Below are 23,276 nucleotides of genomic sequence, written 5' to 3'. Positions count from 1 at the left end.
CCTGTCAACAGAGTATCACCTGACGCATCAACGCCTCGTCAGCCACCCTTCACATCCAATGCATATATACAAACGCCATGTGCTGTGTCCCGCCTGTTTATGCGTTAGCGGCAATGCTTGTGAGCGCATGTGATAAATACAGGGAGGCAAAGAGTTCAAATAGAGAACAACGCGATGGAAGCGAGATCAAGAGGAGACCAAGAGGAGAGAGGCATCTCGTCTTTTCAGTTCACGGCTCTATCCAAGTCGTGACTATCTGCCAACTAAGACAATCTTATAAAAGCCTATCGAATGTGTACTCGAGTGCCACTTATTTTATCTTGGGACTTGTTCTTGGATATCAGGCGAGACAGCTCATCAATCACACCACAATCAAGTGCATTTAAAACTTGTCTCTTGTCTCTTCGACAAATCTTTGTGTGCATGGAATTTGAATGGAATTGAACATGAATCATGAACTGCACTGATTTTATCACATATCAAATTTGGGCTTTAATTATATCCAATATTGATATTTCCCCTGACAAAAGTCAAAATAAAGAGTCGATGTTTTTATGAGTTATCCTAAATAATGAAGTTTCAGTAGTTATTTGATGCTGCTTTTCAATTTTCGCAAATGAATTAAATTTCTGAGACAGGTGAACTTTTGCAAATACAAGCGAAACTTTCTGCACGTATGTTGTTTTCTAATATGTTTTTCAACAAACATGTTAAATCATTATGCTGCTCTCACTGTGCTAAACAGATTCCTCGAGATAGAGAACCATACTGTACTGCACACACAGGGTCGAGTGGGATTAAGGTGTTAAGATGAGAGTCACTGCCTGCATGCTGCTTAGTGACCAAGCACCAGAGACAAGCAAACATACACGGGCGTAAATTTTATTTACCAAAGATTTGACAACAAGTAAGTTAAGTGTTACGTGCTGTGAAAAATAAGTTATTTGTCACTGGCTGTAGACGGTGTTGCCAGGAGATGCAGTCTAGTCTGGCCTCGAGGGTCCAGGCCAATCCTAAACAGTGCATAACACCTACATATCATAGATGAAGAAAAATCCCCCCCTAGAACAACAGCCCTGTCTAAAATTTCTCTGGAGATAAACTCAAAAGGTATGGGTCAAAGGCGTCGCTAAGGACCCGAGCGGGTCCTTAGCGACGCATTCCTCTTAGGCCCGTCATCGCCTCATACACATCTGGGAAGGAGAAGCCTCAGTCTGAAAGAGGGCTCTCTTCTGATCGTCCTCAGAGGGAGGCGGATCATTTGAATACAAAGCAGAGAAACAAAGACGTCCTTAAAATAGAGATGCTGTAGCTTTCAAAGAAGCACACTGCAGAAACCCAGCTTGAGAGAAGAAGAAGAAGAAGAAGGCAGAAGCAGCATGATGAGCCAGAAAGTGAGACTGTATTGATGTAGGATAGGTGGCTGGATACATTGATTTCCTGTTAGTTCTTGTCCGGTTACGTACGGCTGATTTGTCATCCAATACAGGTGGAAGCACTGTGTCTGAACAAGGCCTACGCCAGGTTCCCGGGGTTCTCTGTATGGATACACACACACTGGATCATTATGTTACCTCAGAACGTTTACTGTGAGAGTTTCCTGTTCTCCCGGGTTAAAGATATCTGAGCATTAACATAAAGTGCCACATTTCTTCCCCTCAGGACTACAGATTAGGTGGCAAGCAATCAAATGATGAGGCAAATTAGCCTCTTATTATCAATTAACGGTTTAGGCAAAGCCCTTATTTATTTAGATGACAAGGAATGATCAGGAATCAGGAATCAGGATGCCATTCTGATGTCTGTCTATTTCACATGAAGTATCAGCCACAGTGAACTGACAGGTTTTTATGTCTTTATGGGTGAGAATTTGTAGCATGGAGACATTCAGGAGCTAAACGTCCTTTTTTGGAGTCCAATTTTCTCACAGTTTCATTATGTACAGAAATAGTTGGTTCTTGCTGCACAATTAAGAGTTGTGTCTCTGAAACACTATAAATTAATAAAGTAACTTATAAAATCAACAGGACTGTAGTTAATCGATTGAGCCGGGACTCTACAGCTGCTGACCACCAGGTTCAGCAGCTGTAGAGTCCCGGCTGGTTCACGTCAGTTACTTCCAGGTTTTCCAAGTCTCTACAAAACTTTTGAGAATACAATTTGAATGCTTAAAAGACATTTAATTGTTTAGCTTAGTTATCCAGCCCAGCTGTTTTGATCAAGCTATGTTTGCTTAATAATGACGAAGCATTTGAAACCAATTAAAAGAAAATCAGAAAAACAATAAATAGTGTGACTCCCATGTTCAAAAGCAATACATTAATGTAATCTAATAATTAATAATTCATTTCAACATGAAGAGCTACAGATACTTATGATGCAGTCATAAGCATGAACACGCAAAACTTGAGCAAGGGGCATTATTTGCCCTCCAGTGAGAGTAGAAATCTAATAAAGAAGCAGTCAGACGGCAAATTGAAGAAAACAAAAACCATACAAGTCAAGCAGCATACAAACAAATGCAAGAGGTGGAGAGAAAAGCGAGCGGATCTAGCCGAGGCTCGTGATTAAAGAAAGAAGGAAGCAGAGATCACTGTTTTAGATTCACTGAGGACATATGGTCAGGCACACGTATATTACATGTCATTTAGCTGACGCTTTTATCCAAAGCGACTTACATAGCAATTTTTTTGTTTTAACCCATGGGTTTTTTTTAACCGTTTTTTCCCGCGGGGAGCAATTAGGGGTTGGGTGTCTTGCTCAGGGACACTTCGACACGGGACATGGAGCAGCCAGGGTCCGAACCGCCAACCTCGCAGTTCCCGGCGCACCCTGTGTACTTCATGCGCCGCCGTCGCCCAGCCTGCCAACACACAGAATCACTTATGGCCGGTCTTGGCAGAGACGGTCATGTCAGCCCAAAGTGTTCACTCTGCTCATTGTGGTCTGGCAAAAGTCAACAGGCGTTTGGTTGATTGAAAACTCTGGCCTTCACTTAAACATCAACATAAACCTTCTCTCAGCGTGTGGGTATAACAAGGACATACTCCAGCTGACTATCCTGCATATCAGCTCTGTAAAATCAAATGGTCCCTATAATATGACACTGTCAATGAGTGAACCCAATGGAAGGAATTGATTCTTTTTTTTACAGCTAAAATGATGCCTCGGGTACTAACATCGGTGGGGTCCATAGACAAGTTCATAGCCACCCAAAGAGATGTTTTACTGTGGTCCATCATGGATGGACTGTAAGAACCCCAAAAGTACTGACATAGCAATACATAAATAAATAAGTACCCCCCTTGGAGCGAAACCCTGGTCTGTCTTCGGATGATCAACATCTTATTTTTACATGAGCTTATTTGACGACACATGGTGCGGATTAGTAAAGACAATACGATGGAATACAACGTTCACCGTGAAAAACTGCACAGAGGATAATCTGATGACACTGTAGTTTCACGGAAAAGCAATAAACAACGAATTACAATGATTGATGGGTTTAAACAATGATACTCTCTGCAAAGCAAGCTGCAGCTTCTGAAGTTTTGCCACCGCACTGGAGCTTCAAAACAAGAAAACGTTGCCCTTTTACCACCCTTGCACTCTCTCCAAAAGCCACCCAGAATGCCATCCATCCTATGACGTGCGTGCGTGTGCTGCTAACGACAGCATGAACAATCTTGCAGGCCGAAACCAGCCACTATAACCAATAAAAGAAAGACTGTTGCGGACTTAGCAGCAGGGAAACCTCTCAGAAGACCGTAGGCACCATCCATCGCAGGCTGACAGAGAAACATTATGCTTTCACACAAAAAATATCTCCCATGGAATTTAGCCCAAAGGTTAACTCAGGATTTACAATCATGTCATTTGGAAATCCTGCATTCCCGAATAGTGAGTCTTCAACTCTCGCTCTCGACAAAAGCATGTGTTGCTTAGAGACAAATTGATTTCTTCACTCTATACCCCCCCCAACTCCCCTCCCCCTCCCTTTCTCGCTCCAAAACACTTCGCCTAAATTCCTCTCTTCTATGTAATTTAGTCACCCCCGGTAACGGTAACGGACACCCTACTCGGGCGCAGTGAGTGGGAACCCGGGTTCTGCTGCTGCAGGCTACTGGACTCTCAAAGAATACTGATCAGCTTCTCCGCCGGCGCACCACTACAGCTCGGTGGTGAGACAAAGAGGGTCCCCGAGCAGGGAAAGAGAGTGAGATGTAGCGTGTACCCTGGGGCCAGAGATGCAGACCAGAAGCACCGTGCGGACACCCTGACCACAACCGCCGCGTCCCTCTCCGTAGCGAACGCCACTGGCTCGGCAACCCGTCCGTCTACTGACACCGGGGAAAGACGGGGATCCTCAGAGCAGCTTTTAAGCGTATTAGAGTTGCAGAGTGGGGATGAAAATTCCAAGTCTGCGGTGACAAAGCTGGGGTTGCTCTCTGGCACCGCGCTGACGGTGCAAAAAAGAAAGAGAGGGAGGAGGTGGGGGACCACCTGGGTGAAAACACTGGGAGTGCTGACTGTGTGAGGTTGTTGAGGACGGGAAGGTTACATAATAGAAATCGCTGTAACACCTAACAAAGGAGGCAGAACTCCCTACAGAATCCTTTCTCCTTTTACCTAAAACATACACTACAAAGTCAGGGCTGTTGTCTTAGTTATGGCTTTAATATAATATGTATAATATCCAAACATTTAATCATCACTGTGCCTGAAGCCCAGTATGCACCGGGAAAGGCTGCACAGTATAGAAGATGGATTCATGGATGCAGAACTTTCCTCAGCTCCACCCACAACTCATCGCTCCCCCAAAACGTGTAGAAAACCTCGGCTTTGGCAGCGAATGAACATGAAGCCCTGTGACGAGCGGCACCACTTTTTTTTATCTGTTTATTTCCTCAACTGAGCCCGTCTGCAGCTCTGTGTGACAGAACTTCTCCCATTGCAAACAAACCAGTTTTTTCTACCTCCCATCTTTGACTTCCCCCAGAGAGAGCGATTCATGCTGAGCAGCACCATCACCTGACCATTGGTCTTAGACGGCTAATCTTCCATGACAGTGTGACCAATGTAACACGGGGTTACTTCACTCAGACTGGAGTGCATTGGGAAGCTGGCTCCTGCCGGAGATGATTCACCTGCAGTCTCTTTTGTTGGACTGTGTCTCATCGCGGATTATCAAGGTTCATACAGAAACTTAAGTAAACAAATGTGGGTTTGTCCGTACAAAATCTTAGACTAACATTGACTTTACTGACTGCTTGTGTCTGTTGCTCAGGCCGACTCATTTTACTGCCTTCTGATACCTCAGCAATCACATTTGTGATGTTAATGGATGATCTGAGCTAAAAAGTAAAAAACTAAGTTGTAACAAGCCATATATCTTTGTTACAATTGACTTCTCTTCACAAATGATCATGAATGAATGACCACGTTACAAAAAATGAATGCAGACTTGATACATGGGAAAAGCTTTTTAACAAATTGGGAAGTTAACGCGTTTTCTAAATTGAATTAGTCTTGAGCCTTGTTTCTCAGAGTCATTCCCCAGTAGTATTAAGCAAGAAAACCTGCATGCTCTGCAAAGATCAGCGCCTCCACTTGGTGATCCAAATTGGTTTAAAAAAAATGACCAAAATTGATATCCCCATCTCTTATAATATAACGGTGTGCTATAAAAGACCTCAACACTGCATTAGCACAGTACAAATGTACCATAGCATTGCGAGATGAGTTTGGTAGTACGGGATGATAAAAAAGTGACAGGCGCTCTGGTTTTATTGAAGTACAGTGGTGGCCTGTGTTCTGTTTAAACCAAGCTAGGAAGGTTGTCTGTAGGAATGCTCAGGCAAATATTTACCTTCAATTACGTGAAACAGACGCCCTCGCTTAAGGGCCGCAATATTGAAGCATAAGCAAAAATATTATACACATAAACAGTCGCAGAATATATAAATATAAGCACGAAGAGACACACCTACGCATCTCATGTAAGTATATTTGCAATGCGACATCAAATGGAAGACTTAACTTAAGTCAAACTTAACTTGACCTCGGAGGGTTTCTGAGCAGGTCATCAGAAGCACCATCGAACCACAAGAAACGAAAGGTTCTGCCTCAACTAAACGCACCAAAGTCTTTGGATATTCGTGCCCTTTATCGGCGTGTGGAGCAAATGACCTTCCCAAGTGATGGCAGTCACTAATGCATAATTAACAGCATCTAAAATGAGCTGTTCTTTATGTGACCTTACCTGACGATGTCAGGGCACTCCTCGCCTACACGGACTATGCGGTGAATAACAAATGCACATGCGTGCGTGCTCCCACACAGCACACAGACAGGCCAACTTGTGTCAGATATTCAGGAGACTATGGATCATACAGCAGAACACGGAAAGGAGGGTCCACAGAGAGCTGAACACCTCTCATAGAAGGCCCACCAGGTAAGGGAGCGTTCCTCACGGCTGAACGCGGTACGCCGCAGGTGAGGCCGAGCACACCTGGAATCCAGAGGTTTCATGGGGATTATAAAGAGGGCAACTGCTCTGCTTCAGTGACAGTGACATGGAGGGAGGAGATTGTAGTGGAGCATCGGCTGCTGCCTCGATTTGCTCGGCAGATCCAGGTCAGGGTTGGAAGGATTTTCCTCCGAGAGCCCCCCCCCCCAGAGCAGAGCAGAAATCCCCTCCGATCCTCACTCGCAGCTACGGCAAGGAATGCCTCACAAGCTGAGACAAAGGACTCAAGTGAGGGAGGAGAGGAGAGAGAAGCAAGAGCAGAGGAAGGAAAACAGGGGATTAGAGGAAAGGAAGCAGGAAAAGTGAACAAGAAGACATGGGATGAAAAGAGTGGAAGGGTGAGGAACAGCAACAAGAGGAGAGGAGAGAAAAAGACGACACAGAGGAGAGCGAAGCAATCGAGTCTAAGAACAAAAGATGCACCACAAATGACCTTAATCAGGGTACATTGTTTTGCTGCGAACGGACACTAATTTGACCCCTGGCCTGCGTCACCAATCAATGAACAAACTGGACATGAACACCTAGCTCATCTTTCAAGTGAACTCTACACGCTCGGCCAACCATTTATTAATAAGCCACTACAAGTGTTATCCCTTTTTGAGGGGCATTCCCAAGCAGCCTCTCCCAAGTATTACACACGCCTACACACTGAGATCCTGTACGAGCACTTGAAAGACATGCCTGTGGTAATCAGTGCGGAAGCCCGCGATCACGATTGCACCACACCGGCCACTGTGGAATGTGAACACCTGCGCAAAAACGCCGTCAATGTTGATACAACAAGACAAACAACTTTAATACGTACAAAACGTTCAGAAAATGTCGAACTCGTCCGAGTGGCACGTTGTGGGCTGCGGAGAAGTTGGCGCGACCTAATGCACTGGTGGCCTATTTTGAGGGAGGATTACCCCTCGACGTTCCACTTGGCTACAAACTGTGCCAATTAGCTAATGATTAACTCTGACCGAGGGGAGTGTTTGAATGAGTAACCGCGACACAGCGCGTCGTCTCCCCTTCCACACTTCGAGCCTGCCCGTACATCGCGGTGCACATGAGTCCTTGCATAACCTGGGCTGGCACACATGGGATCGGGCCAGGCAGACACTAACACACTTATACGGTAGCGGGCTCTTGCTCCCTGGCCAACAGCAGTAAATTCTATCTGCTTTTGAAGCGTCCGTCGACGCACACTGGCCTGGGCGAGAGGTTGAGTCGAGGCCAGGCACACGCAGACACACACGCGGCGAAGACAAACTAACGTCTATTTAGAACAAGGAAAACGATTGCATGCAATAACATTATTAAGGAAAGGGGGGCGTTTGTGAAGTCGCCTGGCTGGCACTGCTCGCCTCTATTTTGCGTGTCTGTGTGTGTCTGTACGTTCATGTTTTTACAAATGTGTATCCAAAGTCTTGTTCCTGGTTGACTCCGGTCTCCCAGAACAACAGTGCGTCTATTCTTCACGGGTGCTTCAGAGGACAAAATGAATGACCATCAGCGGAGACACGAAAAAGGTTGTGTCCACTCGCTGCCGAAATATTACAGCCTCCACTGGGCGGGTGTTTAGTTTTTCTTGCAGGAGACCAATAACGATGCCGTCCTTCTTGCATGCTCATGCGGAGAAAACAAAACTTTCAACATGCTCACACATGCCATTTCATACTTTGGGAAATCTGTTTAGCCTGCAGTCATACAGAAAGCAGAAAGGATCCAATGCCGTCTAATACTTCGCCATCCTAAGGATTCCACGTCAAGGGTTCAGGCTCCACTGTCGCTCTTACTCTTCCTCTGATCCCCTGCTCCGGTGTGGGCTGCGGCTATCAGGAGGTGCGTCTGGAGGCCGGGACATGAACACGACCCTCCTGCTGCCGATGGCATCTCATGCATTTAAGATCAACATGTTGCCACCTGCCAGGCTGACTCGGTGTGTGAGAGATGGGGCTGTTGTGCCACGTGAGGGAAAACGGTCCTTTCCCAGAGAGATATGGACACACAAACACACACACACACACACACACAAACCTGTCTGACTATGTGATTGAGGTCGTCAGTAACCAGCGTTAGTGCTGACAGACTGCTGACAGAGTTATGTTTCACTTTTATTGTACCTGAACAAATCATTGGGCGGGAACACAGCAACGTTACCCAACACCAGAGCTTTTTTGTACTGATTTGGCACGGCTAAACTAAAGGTTGAACGGATAAAAGCACATTCGGCTCCAACTTAAAAAAAACATACTAATCGTCTTTTACAAGGCGCTTTCTAACACTTCTGCCAAGTTACACAGGTATGGAAACATTGCTTGACAATGACAAGCAATCTTGGAGATTTGCAAGGAAATGGAGCAGCGCTCTCCCTGGGTGCCTGCTGAGCTATGGCCTTTCTGTAGCCAGCACCACAAGTGGTCTTGACCCAGGCCAGAGTGGAGCGCTGTAAGGCTGCCACTTTGCGCTGATTCAATAAGAAATAATTGCATATTGGCCTCTCTCCACCCATCCGCCTTCACCACTGTTGTCTGACACTTGACTGTATTCCTGTGCTGTTACACGGACTCAGAGCTGAGGGTAAGACACTGCAGCAACGCTGCTTTTGTTATTGCAATGCTATCATCTTTGGATGGGGAGTTGAATTGGAAAGATGCTGAAACTCTACTAAAAAAAAACGTAAAAATAAGAAAAGTATTTTGTCAGCAGCAACTGGTTCCTGAGATCCCCGTGTGTCCCACGTTCCTGCCAAACGGATATTGGACACATCAAATCCAATGACTTTGCCTGATGTTGATTTTCCAATGTCTTTACTTACTGTAATATCAATATAACGCAGGTCATACTGCGGAACTGACAGCACTGACAGTAAGAGATCATAGATAGATAACTAGATGATGGATAGAGATTACTGTTACTCTGGTCAACATGCAGGTGATGGTCGATGAGGTTTGTGAGGAAGCTTTGTAGCATAGTGCACGTGTCAAATAACAGCCACACAGTCGTGCATTGTGTCTTTATGCAAATGGAAATAACATTGGCATGACAAGACGCTATATGGGTAGTATGACTATATAACAGTCCGAGTTACTAAACTGCTGACGAATGAAACATTTTTGGTGAACCTCAACACGTCGGTCATTAGACAGCACAAAAGCATGATGTCATCCACTAAGAATCTGGCAAGTGTAGCCCATTACAAATAAGTTCATAGGAGTGAATCTAAAAATCCAAAATGTGTCCGCAGTGTTGTTGCGCTCTCTCTCTCTCTCTCTCTCTCTCTCTCTCTCTCTCTCTCTCCGGTTTGTTATTAAAGCGCAAACGCGCGTGATGAGGCGCACATCCAGTCGGATGGATGCGCAGCGCGTCCATCCGCTGTAGTTTAGAGTCGCCCCCCCCCCCAAAAAACAAACAAACAAAAAAACAAATCCCCTATGAACCAGACTGCTGCTGTGGTCCATCTTCTCCCCCTTCGCCCATCACGTATCGGAACACATACCGAGGCAACTTCACGCCGGTGCTGTGAACGCACGGGCGGCGCAACGCGCTCAACTTCCCGCCGTGTGGCTCCTCAGCGTGACAGCCGCTGCGACGCAACGAGCAAGCGAGTGACGACCGGGAGGCGGCATATTACGGTTCAATATTTACCAGCTCGCTTCAGTACGGGCGGCTGCAGCCATTTGCCCCGTGGCGAAAGGGCCAAAAGTCCGCATTTCCTGGATCGCGATGCCCGGGATCGGGCCGTCGGTGCCGGCGTGTTTCGGTGCGGCGGGGAGCCGGCTCGGGGCTCCGGGGGCTTCCCGCTGTTGTGTCAGAGCGGACCGGCGACGCCACTTCCAGCTGATCGCCGCGACAAAACAACATCGCGCCCCGCAACACGCAACACACTTTCTCGGGCTGCGCACCGCCCCGCACGGCGGGTCCGCTGGGCCCCGCCCACCCGCTCGGCCTCCACCAGTGGGCTGCGCGTCGAGCCCGGAGAGCGAGTGCCCATTGGCTGAGACGGAGAATTGCCTGGTCAATGCCATTAATTCCAATTAGCCAGGCGACCTCATGCTTCTAACAAGCGGGGGGGTGTAATCATCATGCACCCTCTGATCAGTTGACTCTCAGGATTCTGCAGGAATATTATATTCCCACATTATTATACTGACCTTCACACCTTCCGGCCGCAGATGGAGCGATATGTAAATTGATGGCGAGATTGTGCCACGCGCCGGGAACATGAATTGGAGCCAAGGACCACAGATCGATCAACTCCTCCTGGATGACTGTGTGACCGGTTAAAACTTTGCGGGCCGTGTGTTCACAACCTTTGGTACATCTGAGCTCTGAGGTCACCGCTGATCCAGAGACCACCCGGGGTCTCGGGTGATGGGGGGCCGCTGAAAGAAGCAGGTGGATGTGCAGTTGGACCCCCTCTTGTGTCGCTCAAGTTACGGGTGTTGAGAACCACTCGGCAGCAAAGAGCCAAAGGGGCAGGAAGGCAGAGAGGGGGGGGGGGGGGGGGTGTAGGGAAAGGAGGAGATGAGAGCGAAGCAGACAGTGGGAGGAAGTGAGAGACGGAGCCGGGGACGGGGGGAGGGGGGGGGGGGGGGGGGCGCAGGGACACGCTGTGGAGTGAGCGCGCTCCGTGCTGCTACAATATGACTCTGACAGGCTTACGTAACGTGACAGGCCTGGCATTTGGCTCACAGCAGACGCCGGCCGCACTGGCTGTTATATAACTGCATTAGCTGCTCCTCTGAGCTGGGGGGGAGCATGCGCACAGGGGAGGCCTGCACGCACACACGCACACACACATTCCCACTCTTCCGACTTCCAGCTCAGTGACTTGAGTTGCCAGGGTGAGAAAAACAGTTGCAGTTCAGCAGAAGTTTTAACAATTTATTGGAAAATAAAACAATATCGGAGCTCATTTGTGTGTGACAGGCATCGGCAAGTTCGCTTCCTTCATCCGGCAACAAGTGCGCCATCCCTAAAAAGCCTAATTGGGGTTCAGTGTAAATGTTTTCCTTGCACATGCAGCACGCCAGCAGGGCTCAAACTCCATTACCTCCCCTGCATGCGGCACACAACTTAATGGGCCTGGATCCTGCTCTTAAAAACCCAATTACACCTCGGATGGGCCGTTCCTGTCATTCTGTCAGTGAGGTTTTGAGGAATGCACAATCCTCTTATGAAGCATTGTTTATCCAACTCAACATCAGGAGCCAGCAGTGTGGGATGAAATGAGAAACAGTGAAACAATGCTCAAAACAGTGTGACCACCTCATGCATCACAAGTGAATGCCAAATTCAGCTGAACTGTCACGTTCCCTGACTGAAGGTGGAAGAGAAGATTAAGGTCAGGGGTAACACTGCAAGTGGTAACTATTGTTTCCGTCAACCTGCAATTAAAAATCCCAGGAGGCCTAACCGAGCGCGGCCGCACTAAGTGGTTCATAATCAGCGCATTACTGCCTCTGATCTCTTATTACAGCGGCAAATTGCATCTGATGATAACAGAGGAAATGAAGGTGGGATTTATGACGCTGGAGCCGATTGCCAAAGACGGAGTATCTTAAATCTATCCTCGGATAAAAAAAAGTGATGGTAACTGGGGGAATAAAAGAGTGATTTATGACACTTAGCTAATTTGTTCTTGCTCTTGGCTGTGTTGAGAGGCTGTTAAATTTCAGACGGGACTAACGGAGGAGTATAGAGAGCAAAGAGTTCTTTGATCTCAGAAAACGTAAATGCTTCAATCAACGAGAAAAAAAATGAGTGGAGAGTTCTTTAAAGAGTAAAGTGTGAGAATGTGTTAAGTGGACAGAACAATGAAAGTGAAACAATAACGTTTAAATGGTGGAAATGCGACAGTGTGTGATTTGTTAGTGACATGATTTACACCGTCTGTGCATTGGAGGATGGATGTCGATGGCATGGAAAGACTCGACAGATCCGCTCCCTGCGTCTGACCCATGAGGTGAAGCGCGTCAGGCCAAGAGACGACTTCCACTCTGCAAAACATCATGCAAAGTGCAATGAACCAGCACATTTAAATATATATATATTTTAGTCCAGAAAAAAATATCATCTAAGCCATGACACAATCCAACAACTCCCGATCGTAATGGATGGAGTGAGCGAGGGGTGGGGTTGTGGGAGGGTGGAGGTCGACAGGGGGGGGGTCGTGTCTCCCGAACAGATCCAGACACGAAAAATCGCTTTGAGTGACATTAGCGGCTGACGGGAGACAAGAGAGAACGGAGGAACGGCTTTAAGCAGCAAACACAGCAGGGGACCCGGGGGGGCCGAATGGTAAGAAAATCCACCGGACTCAAAGAGCTTGAACTGAAGCAACATGCGGAGTACGTCGTTTTCTCCTGTTTGTCGCCTGCGCATCCCGTCTCGACATCCTCGGGGCCAATCAAAGGTGATCAAAGATCTTCACAGCGTAATGGTGGGGATCATTTTTACTCATTTAAGTGTATTTAACACGGGGAACAAGTGAAAGGCTTTAATTGCGGTATCTTTATTAAAAAGTGTTTATACATTAATTACAATATTAAATCATGTCATAAGCCTTGTCCTTATTGGCATGCGAGGACTGACTCCCCACAATGTGAGGCCAGGCATAATAAGCACAAGTCACTGTTCTTTTTGAAAGAGGACTAGAAATAAGGCACAATGTTTTACAATGTGAAAGGTAATGATACAAATGGAGCAGACCTTCTGACAGGTGCATAGTACAATACTGTGAGTAGAGTCTGTATAACAACTCCTGCACTGTCATCTTTACTTGTATTCGAAGAGTTTTGGTGACAATGTTTCTTGATTGGTAGTTGACTCTACCGACTTATTAAAGTCACGTTTTCTTATTATTTTGTAATGTGTACCAAAACCGTAATATATATGAATGGAAGTGAGGAAGACAACGTGTAAAAGATAATTCTCTTTCCCATTTATAATACTCGCATCCAGAGAAACAGCAAATCTGATTTGTATGTGTGGGCATTGAAATGTTTGAAAAGAACACAACAAAGACAATAAAATGTTTAGGACTGTAACAAAGCACGCAAACACATCATTCTTATTAAAACGTATTGAAAACAAGGTAACTACTATAAAATGATTGTACCACCATCGCACCGATAAACATACTATGAGAGTAATTACCATTCAACGGCAAGTCATCCTTTCTGAAATACATAATTGATTTAGAGCAATTAAAAATCCCTTTTATCAACTCAACTTGAGAGCTCGAGCTGCTGCAACATTCTTGAAATAATGGCATTAGTGTGAGCGCAGGTCTGTGGAGGTGAAGCCATTACCTTCTGAATTGTACCACTGCGCAGCCATGATGCCGACTGCTATGGATCAATAGTTACACAGAAGACGTGGACACCGGCGCACCGGAGTTAAATGACCCTACGTCGGGGCGGACGAGGACGAGCTGAGATTCGACTGGTGGGCCATTAAGAATCTCTGGCCTGAAGTGCAATGACGTGGGTTTGCAGGGCTACAGCCGCGCAGCTAGAGGGAAGCCCTGTTATGATGTGTAGGGCGTGTCATATCAGCCTTATCTGTTTCTCACACTCGACTCGCTCTGGGGCTCCCAAGGAGAGTTTTTCTAGTGGCCTCCGGCAGTACATGAGTCCAGCTAATCAGAGATTCCAGACCGGGCCCAATAGAGAAGTCACATCTCAGAGGCCCGTAAACGGGAACCTGTAACTGAAATGTCTGAGGTATCAAGAAAGTGCCATGTTGTTGAGTGTGTGACTTCAGACTACATTAGGAGGAAGGCAGAAGATTGCCTATGAAAGGGAGTCGTTGCCCAAAAAAGCCTGTTAAAACCACTATCAAACAGGCTTACTAAAAATTATTATTTTTAGTGATCACACTATAGAAACACACAGAAAGAAGTAAAACCACACAAATAACCAAAATAATTAATTGAATCTCCCTCCTTCTATTTCACTCATAGCATCCTTCACACAGCCGGATACACAAGGCAAGAAACCAAACAACCAAATACAGCTTAAAGACTCAGTTGAAATCCCTATCAGGGAAGATGAGAGGGGCGGTGAGGGTCCAGAGGTAGAGCCCGAGGCCCAGCCAGCTGGAGCTCATCTTCACCCACACAGCTGGCATGCGGCTCTGCATGGCCTGGGTGGTGGTGTCGGGTCTGAGGGAGGACACACAAGCAAAAAGTACAATTTAAACCAAGTTAAGATAACACATGCAGTGATATTTTTTTTATTCAAATGTTTCACACGTGGCCTGTGAATGATTGGAAATTGCACTGTAGGCAATGGGCTTTTTGAGTTTACATTCAAGCAATATTCAAGGGATAGATAACTTTGAGGTACGGGGGTGGTGCCCTCTGGTGGCCACACGGGTGCCCGACATTGCTTTTGGAGCAACTACTGAAGGCATCTGGTTTCAAAATGTTTGGGCATCAAGGAAAGAATAAAAAAATATTACAATATATTACATTTCCTATCTGAATAATAGTGTTAATCAGTTTGGGTGAAACAACAGCTTGTTTACATTAGTATCTGTCTCACATACCTTATGTGTCCATATGTTTATCTATTATTGAAACAGGCAAAATTCGGTAATGAAACAGACCTGGGTCTTGTCAAGTTCAACTACAATGACATGTGGAAAGGCCTAGTGTCTGTCCTTTGGGGGCCTTATGTTCCACATTTAAGAAGTCTGTAGGTCATGGATACTTACGGGTACCAGTTGGTGAGAGTCATCATGATGTACAGAGAGGCCAGACAGAGGTGGAAGTGGAAAACAAAGTAGCTGTAAGAGACTCTCTCTTCTTCATCGTCCATGGCCCGGAGAACGCCGTCGTCTCCCACAACACCCTCTCCACCTGACCCTCCACCCTCCTCGGTCTGCATCAACTTGTTCACCTGGGAGTTACTGGACGAGCGGATACTGCAGAGGAGTGGGGGGGATGCGTTTACAATGATACATAAATAATGGGAAAATGACAATAACGAATCATTTGTCATTGTTTAGAAGGTACCTGGCATAGAGAGTGCAGAAGAGGAAGATGACCAAGCCAACAATGCCCTGAGCGTCCCACCACTGCACCTGTCCCGGGGTCCCGTCGGCGGATGGCTCCGTGGTGCTGATGTTCGACACCAGACTTAACAGGCTGGGGTTACAATTTCGATCTAAGATATCAAGAGCAAAAAGATGATTAAATACACTGAATCATTACTTATTTAAACCGCTTATGCCTGACAAAATTGTGTATTCATCCTGAATTGATGAGTTTAAGTCAAGTGTTCATAAATACATAACTGTCCCTGACATTAGAATAAATGTGAAAACACTTTTTTCTTCTAAACAGGGTTCCACCAACCCAAAGCAAAGACTAAAGTGTGTGTAGTGTTACAAAATGATTGAACCACAAGGGAAGTAGTTCTTTGGAATGTCAAAGATTAATAGCATTTTTCAAACATGAAATCCAATTCTAAGTGGATTGTGTACATGCATCTTCAATGTTTTGTCTAAATGTTTCTAAAGAACCAACCTTTAGATAAAAACAACCCTATAGTCACCACAAGCGTGCTCATTCACATAGGAAAGGTAGATTACACAAGAGGAGACAAGGAAGGTATGCTAACTATTAGCAAAGGGCTACTTTTTGTTCCTATAGCTGGCCATGTAAAAACTTACCAGCATGATCAAAATGCTGCAGCAGAGAATTAGCAAATACATATATTGAAATAAATCAGTAAGAATATTTACAAACAAAGCACCAAAACCTACAGAAAAGTGGTGTATCTGTGGACTAAGAACACAGCAGACTTACTTTGATTGTTGGTCATAGCAGACCAAGTGATGTACATGGTGTAGAGGGAGATAAGGGAAGGCTGAAGCAAACCAGAGTGGGGCTGGACTTCCTATAACCAACAGGACACACATACACTTAATGTGTGTTTCCAAGTGTCAGTATGGTCTGAGACTGGTGCACACTGTACCTGTATCTTGGGCAGAATGGAGATAATGGAAATAATGACGCAGAAGATCAGGTTGAGGCTGATGAAGACCTTGTGTTCTGTGCAGTCATCAGGCTGTGTGTAGTAAACGTAGAAAAGCACCACAGCAGTGAATGCCAGTGCATAGTTGAGGAAGGTGAAAGACAGCAGCCCTAGAAATGAGATTGACACAGATGGCTTAAAACCACAGTATTAATTACGTGCCACTGATATGGCCGGCAGAGAAGGTCCTTTTCAAATATTACGTTAATTGTAAAATAAATCATTTGGGAAATATATAGCGTTACATAAACGCCTCTGTCGAGTGAACGCTCTACCTGCAAACCAGCATTTGTTGTCACCATCTTCCGCATTTCCTACCCACACCTTATTCCACGAGTGGGCAAAATCGATGAGAAGAATAAGTTGGATTATGATGAAGATGAAGGATCCCATGACGCCGAAGTAAAACCACACTGTGAAGTGAAAAGTCAGGACAGCTAAAACACTTTCCTGAAACGTTCTATCAGAAATATGTAGTTTTCTTTTGCGTAAGGCATTGCTTTAAAATAAATATACAGTCTTCTATGGTTTATAGTAACCAGTAGGTTAGTACCAGTATTAAATGTTCCGTCAGGGATGAAGAAAGCCCCCACTGTAATCCCAATCAGGATCAGAAATTTAAAGAACCAGAACCTGAAAGGTAAAGATTAACAAACCCAGCGTCAGTGTGGCCGACGGAAAGAAGTAGCACATCCCTCAACACATGTTTTCCATATAAGCTTGATAAGGCACTGACCCATTTTGAATGGCCGCCCGTGGGTCTTTGCTGCTACGGACACGAATCATGATGACGGAGAACAGAAAGAAGAAGCAGGTCATGGCGAAACACATGCGGTACACAGACTTGTAGCCCAAAATGACATCACAGTTAACCTGGTTTTTAAAGCCAGGTATAGTGTTTCCTCCCTGGCAAAATCCTGGGATCTACAAAACAACACACAACAATGTGTAATTAACTTCAACTAGAAATAACCACTGGAGAGAATATATGTATTAAAAATACTTAACACTACTGCATAATCAGCATCATGCAAATAAAATACAATACAACCCTGAATGCAACCAGGTTAAGAGAAGCGTGATCTCACTTTACGGAGTTGTGTCTCCATGCCAGGAAGGATCATGATGACGGACACCAAGGTACCCAGCAGCAAGAAGAAGGAGAAAACCAGCCTGGTGATGGTGGAGTTGTGGGAGGAGGGACAGCATCCACACAGAAGGCATGGTGCGGAGCCACACAGACAGGAGGCCTGTGGGTGATGGAGAGGACGTGATTGGTGAAGGAAGAGATTCGGGCAGAACAGATCAGCTTGGAATTTTATGACGTCAGCTGTTTTGTTTCCCCCTCCATTAGAAACACTGGGCTGGTAAATTGTTTTCAGCGAGAAAGTGAATACTGAAAATAGACACTGGATTCAAGCGGATGAACGTCATCCACGTATCTGATTCAGCAGCATGAACATGACCTCATCGGTTAGCTAACGTTACGATGATGCTTCTATCGGAAGTGCAAACGGCCTTTTCCCGACACCAACCGACTACCATTATGTCATTTGCAATGTTGATTAATTAAACTATCGTAGGTAGCCAACTTTCTTCATATGTGTCATAGCTCCAGAAAAGCTAAGATTTGATGTAACGTCTATAACGTATTGACTGCCACGTAGCTTGAAGTAAATAATGTTAATTCTTTAGCTAACGTCTTCCTTAGCGTTAGCTCACCTAACGATTAACGACAGCCGATGACGTCGAATCACTCTTATTCTATTAAATAACGTTAATATTGCTATTAGATACTTACACAGCTGGCTAAAGAGCACAATGCCAGACAAGCACCCATCTTGACATCAAACTGTGGTAATGAACGTTAGTCTCGCGGAGCCTTTCGCTCACAGTGGTCAGTAAACACAAACAGCCGGAAGCTATTCGACTGCACTTCAAAATAAAAGTATTCGAATAAAAAAAAAAAACTTCAACAAAAAACATATTACAGTACGATAAAATGAGATGATACTGCATCTTTAGGAACGATAACACATCTTTGTTAATGTGTTAAAGCGTTTGTGTTTGCTGTGGCACTGTTTATTTCCACAGAGATAAGTCTCTTTGTGTGCAAAGCAGAGCAATAGGATCATTTAGTCTGGAACACAGTTTGAAACCAACAATCTGTTCTGACAGCCGAGGTGTGTTTAATACTACATTCTACAGTATATAGAGAGGCTGTCATGTGTGCATAGAAGCCTCTTCTAAGCCCCTTCTGTTTGTAATGCGGGTGACCAGTGATGGCATTATTTATAGATCCTTTCCATATCTTATCTGAAACAACAAATATGCCAGAGCCTAACTCTCGCTTCATTTTCGAATAAGTGGGAATACTATTTGCATGAATTTGATTAACATGAATTATCACAATTTACAATAGTAACAACATTGACTTGCATATCGTCCACAAAGATTTTCTCATGATGCAGCTAAATGGTTCTTGAATCGAGAAGTATAACAAAACATTGAAGCTTTTTTACTACCTCCAAAGCACTCTGCCGACATACAAGTATATTTTTCACAGCTCATAGGTCTTAAAACAAAAACCTGTGTTGTTTCAAATAAAACGAAAGCCAACCATGAAAGCCACCACTTCCTCTTACCTTTATTGTACATACAATGCACGGGAGGCAAGATTATGAAGTTCAGTTAATACTGATCAGCCTGAGCTGGAATGAAAGTTGATACAAAGGACATTTTGGAACATAGTCTTTCTTTAATTGAATTAGCCTGTCCCAAAAGGCCACCTTATACCACATCTACAACAAATTACCACTAAAAATTAGAAAACAGTTCACGTCTTATTCTGACCACTAGATAGTATGATGATTCCACATCATCATACATTTTTCAAACTGAAAAGTAAGACCCTCCAAATATCCTTCAGCATGGGGCGTGTAAGACACACTTCCTCTGCTTATCTTCTTCATCTCTTTTTTCTTCTGCTGCCACGTCTTCACAGATAAAGAAGCAGAAGAGGACAAACTGTATTTTTTATAGTATGTCACATATTTTGTTGCTGTTGTGAACAAGTGAAACACATTACAAGCTTTAGCTGCTCAGTAAGACAAAGTGACATGAGGGCTATCCCTACATGTACTTTAATTGTATTAAATTCTTAAAAGAGTTTTCGATTTTGGTCACGTGGGGCGCAATAAAGTATTAAGTCAAGCACTACAAACCAGGAGTAGTATAATAACATGAACTGAGAAATATTAAGATCATAACAATGTCTTCACAGTTATGTCTGCAACGTTTGGTAGCTACAGCCTTAAGATCAACACTGTTGTTTTTATCCAGTCGTCATGTGGGTTCAGCAATACCTTGAGTTTGCTTTTCTATTTAATCACGGATGGCAAAACACAACCCAAGAATGTGATGACAATGACTGCATAAATTAAAAGTCATTTCATTAACGTGACACAACTTTCGGTTACATGCAGATCTCCAAACACGAGGTTGCACCAGCTTTGTGTGTGTGTTATTTTGACCTCGTACTCATCGCGCGCCGCTCGCAGCCCCCGCTGTGATTGGTGGATTTGGACCAATCAGTGCAAACCTCTCCGGTGACGGTTGGGCTCAGAGAGGCTTTTTGCGCGTGAAGGTGCAGATGTTGGCGGTTGTGAACACAGAGGAAGGAGAGGAAGAAGCCGAGGCACTTCAAGGTGAGAGAACAAGGCCTTTATGCTAATGTTTAGCCAGGCTTTCAGACCATTCAAACGAGTCCTTGGCAGAATTAAAGGTCAATCACTTTGTGCTGCGTGGCTTGAGTTTGTTAAGCAACGTTGTAATCCGTTGTGGTGACGTAAAATGAGTGGGTTTAACTTTAACTTGTTGTGCACGTGGATATGCAAAAAGCTCTAAAAATGCATTCAGTCTGCGCCAAAACGCCGCTTCACTCCAACACTACGAAACACCATAACACGACTCATTAACTCATCACTTTTATTTTTGATTTTGTGTCGACAATAACATTGTGGCTTCGTGTAATAACGTGAAGTTTAGCTACTTTTTTTTTTCTTTGCTCCTCGTCGTCCCCATCACAAGTTAGTGCAGTCTTTCCACTGCCCCGCCCCCGCCATTTTTGAAACGGGGCCCCGATAATGACCGTTTTACCCGACCTGCAGTCGGCTGAGTGACGTCATGGTCAGAGACCTTCCACTGGGCTCTGCTGCTGGGAATCCGTAGCTTGTGTGCAGTTGAGGTGGAGAACTTGTTCTGTGTTTCAAGTCATGTCATGTTGTAACTGGCAGCCGCGTGCGTTATGCAGCATTATGTGCAGCATAAAGTGCACCTATGCAGCACCAACCGCTTTGCACAGGTTACAATCAGAAGGGCATTGATTAAATAAACATGGAGGAATGAGGCAACAATCTACGTTTGGGATTCCATGAGCAGAAGAAGGAGGGAAACTTAAATTTAGTTTCTTTTTCAAAAAAACAAAAAAAAGCCTGCTCGCATGCCGCCTGAACGATTATCTATCAAAACATGAGCAGTTTCATTGCTGCTGTGCTGCTACTGCTGAAAGAGACGCTTATAATAACCTCTTCCATCTTTTCTTCCAGTGGTATTAAAGAGGCGATATTTCTGCTAAGATGGAAAGCGTTGAAGGTGGGTGTGAACAAATCGTCTCTTAAATCATTTCACTGTTGAATAAAAAAGTATTGCGAGGACAAGTTGTCTTTTCCTCAACAACTCTGAAGCAGCCAACTAGATGGAAACATTTTATTCAACTCTACACAAGGAGCTGGAGTTGCAATAATGGCCTATATTCTCCTACATCTTGTTTTTATTTACACTTAATTGGAAACACAAAAAGCTGCACACAGCAGAAATGCATGTTCTCTGCTGACCTCTGTGACAAAGAAGTGAGCTCTAAAGGGGCAGCAAGGGGCCCGTTGTGCCTCCTTAATATCCTCAGTCAATGGCACAGTCAATGGCAAACACGTTTTGAAGATTAGTTCTTTGTCATTACTCAAGTACTATTGCTGCATTGTGACATTGACTCATAACACATCTGCAGACTTCCAAGTGAAGGAGCTGAACAAGCGGACTTCTGGTCACGCATTTGAGGTCATCCTGAAAGCCTCAACCCCAGATGCCAAGAGCAAATCCCCATTCCCATTGTCCCCTCTGAAAAAGAAGACCACATTGGATGACATTAAAAAGAAAATGGAAACTGCAGAAGAGAGACGCAAGGTATTTTTCAACTGTCACTCAACTGTGAAGCTTTCGCACGTGGGTTCAGGATTTAGGGTCCAAATGCAATCGTTTGACTTTTGTCGTTTTGTCAGAGCCAAGAGGCCGATCTGCTGAAACACCTGGCGGAGAAACGAGAGCACGAGAAGGAGGTGATCCAGAAGGCCGCGGAAGAGGACTCCAACTTGCGCAAGCTGGCGCAAGAGAAACTCAATCAAAAGATGGAGGCAAACAAAGAGAACCGTACTGCCAGGATGGCAGCCCTCAATGAGAAATTCAAGGAGAAGGTGAGCCCTCAACGGCATGTCAACGCATGTCACGTTTAATGGTGAAATAATAAACTACAGTGTTGTGATGACTTCTGCTCGTAAACACTTAACAGGACAAGAAGCTTGAAGAAGTGAGGAAGAACAAGGAGACAAAGAAAGAAGTGGAAAACTAATTTGTCAACGGTCCGGAAAACAGTCTTTACATCTCCAAAGATAAGCTTTATTTTTTCAAACTGACTATTTTATGATGTTGTTTGTGGTGTTAGTCCTGGTTTTGCTGTTGAACAAAAGCTGGTTAGACAATGATAGTTTGGGTATGGATATAGTAAGATTTTAGTTTACAAATTGTTTTAGGCAGCTAATAAAAATAGGTTTTGTGGTACAAACTGTATTTTTTCCTAACGAGGCATTACTTTGTTATGAAATGTGCCTTATTCTTCCTGATGTTAAAATGAGCACACAAATTGTTTTTGTACGGTTGATATTTCTTCCATGTTTGAAAATACTGTTTGAGTATAACAGGCTGTACCCGGTTCAACCATTAAACAATTTTCCTTCTGCGTCTTCATGTGAGAGTGTTTGTACAACATGAGGGTCGAATGTACTCAGTGATGCTTTGACAACGACAACCTCTAGTGGCAAATCAAATCAATTAGAAATTGTCACGCCGTGATTCTCAAGTGATCCCAAGATAAACGGGAGGGGTCACCAGATTGAGGAGAGGAAATACAAATATGACATAACAAATACAATTTATTGGAGGAATTACAATGAAACGTGCCGTCTGCAATGCAGGAGGTTCGGCTAAGTCTTCATTAGGACCAGGAGGTTTATGAATCATAGCAAATTAAAATAAAACAAGGTTTATTCTACACATGTACTTCAAATCCGTTGCAAGTAAAACTGTCTCCCCAGCGTGTATTCATCAATCCATAGTTTGTCCTCCTTGATGGTGTTGCTGTACGAAGCTGTGGCTCTCTCACTTGTAAGCGGTGATATCATCATGCAGAAGCAAATGCAAAATGGGAGGAGCACGGACCGTTACAAGTTGAGTAATTACTTCATCCTCACATGTTCTCACTGTTAACGTGGCCTATGAGGGACATACATGCCCTGACTACATGGTGGCGCACACCCGAGGGCTCTTCAGCTCTTGTAACGACATCTACACTAATTTATTAGACACGCTGGTAACACAAA

General features: G+C 44.7%; 3 protein-coding genes across 5 annotated transcripts in view; 1 reads left to right on the top strand and 2 right to left on the bottom strand.

Annotated features, from left to right (window-relative positions):
- Positions 1 to 10,391, bottom strand: part of hivep3b (HIVEP zinc finger 3b) — a 30,179-nt gene extending 19,788 nt beyond the window's left edge. For 2 of the 3 annotated variants that reach the window (XM_040164628.2, XM_078095256.1), the window contains exon 1: positions 10,166 to 10,382. The gene's annotated coding sequence lies outside the window, so the exon portion shown is untranslated. Of the gene's footprint in view, positions 1 to 10,165 lie in introns of all 3 variants that reach the window. The other variant, XM_078095255.1, reaches the window with a different exon arrangement.
- A 2,624-nt stretch (positions 10,392 to 13,015) lies between these two features.
- serinc2l (serine incorporator 2, like) lies at positions 13,016 to 18,505 on the bottom strand. The gene is made up of 10 exons (XM_040164650.2): positions 18,368 to 18,505; positions 17,655 to 17,816; positions 17,303 to 17,490; positions 17,120 to 17,199; positions 16,842 to 16,979; positions 16,507 to 16,676; positions 16,338 to 16,428; positions 15,543 to 15,693; positions 15,242 to 15,451; positions 13,016 to 14,687 (listed from the first exon to the last, which is right to left on the bottom strand). Exons 1-10 carry the CDS (start codon positions 18,404 to 18,406, stop codon positions 14,549 to 14,551), a joined length of 1,368 nt encoding a protein of 455 aa, XP_040020584.2. The 5' UTR covers positions 18,407 to 18,505; the 3' UTR covers positions 13,016 to 14,548.
- A 1,408-nt stretch (positions 18,506 to 19,913) lies between these two features.
- stmn1b (stathmin 1b) lies at positions 19,914 to 22,636 on the top strand. Its single transcript, XM_040164652.2, has 5 exons — positions 19,914 to 20,273; positions 21,174 to 21,219; positions 21,632 to 21,807; positions 21,903 to 22,094; positions 22,190 to 22,636. The coding sequence occupies exons 2-5, from the start codon at positions 21,204 to 21,206 to the stop codon at positions 22,247 to 22,249; spliced, it is 444 nt and encodes a 147-aa protein (XP_040020586.1). The 5' UTR covers positions 19,914 to 20,273; positions 21,174 to 21,203; the 3' UTR covers positions 22,250 to 22,636.
- The last annotated feature ends 640 nt before the right edge of the window (positions 22,637 to 23,276 follow it).

The sequence above is a fragment of the Gasterosteus aculeatus genome, chromosome 20 (assembly GCF_964276395.1).
Source record: "Gasterosteus aculeatus chromosome 20, fGasAcu3.hap1.1, whole genome shotgun sequence".
Taxonomy (NCBI): Eukaryota; Metazoa; Chordata; class Actinopteri; order Perciformes; family Gasterosteidae; genus Gasterosteus; species Gasterosteus aculeatus.
The sequence above is the reverse complement of the archived record's forward strand: the minus strand, read 5'-3'. Positions and strand labels throughout refer to the sequence as shown.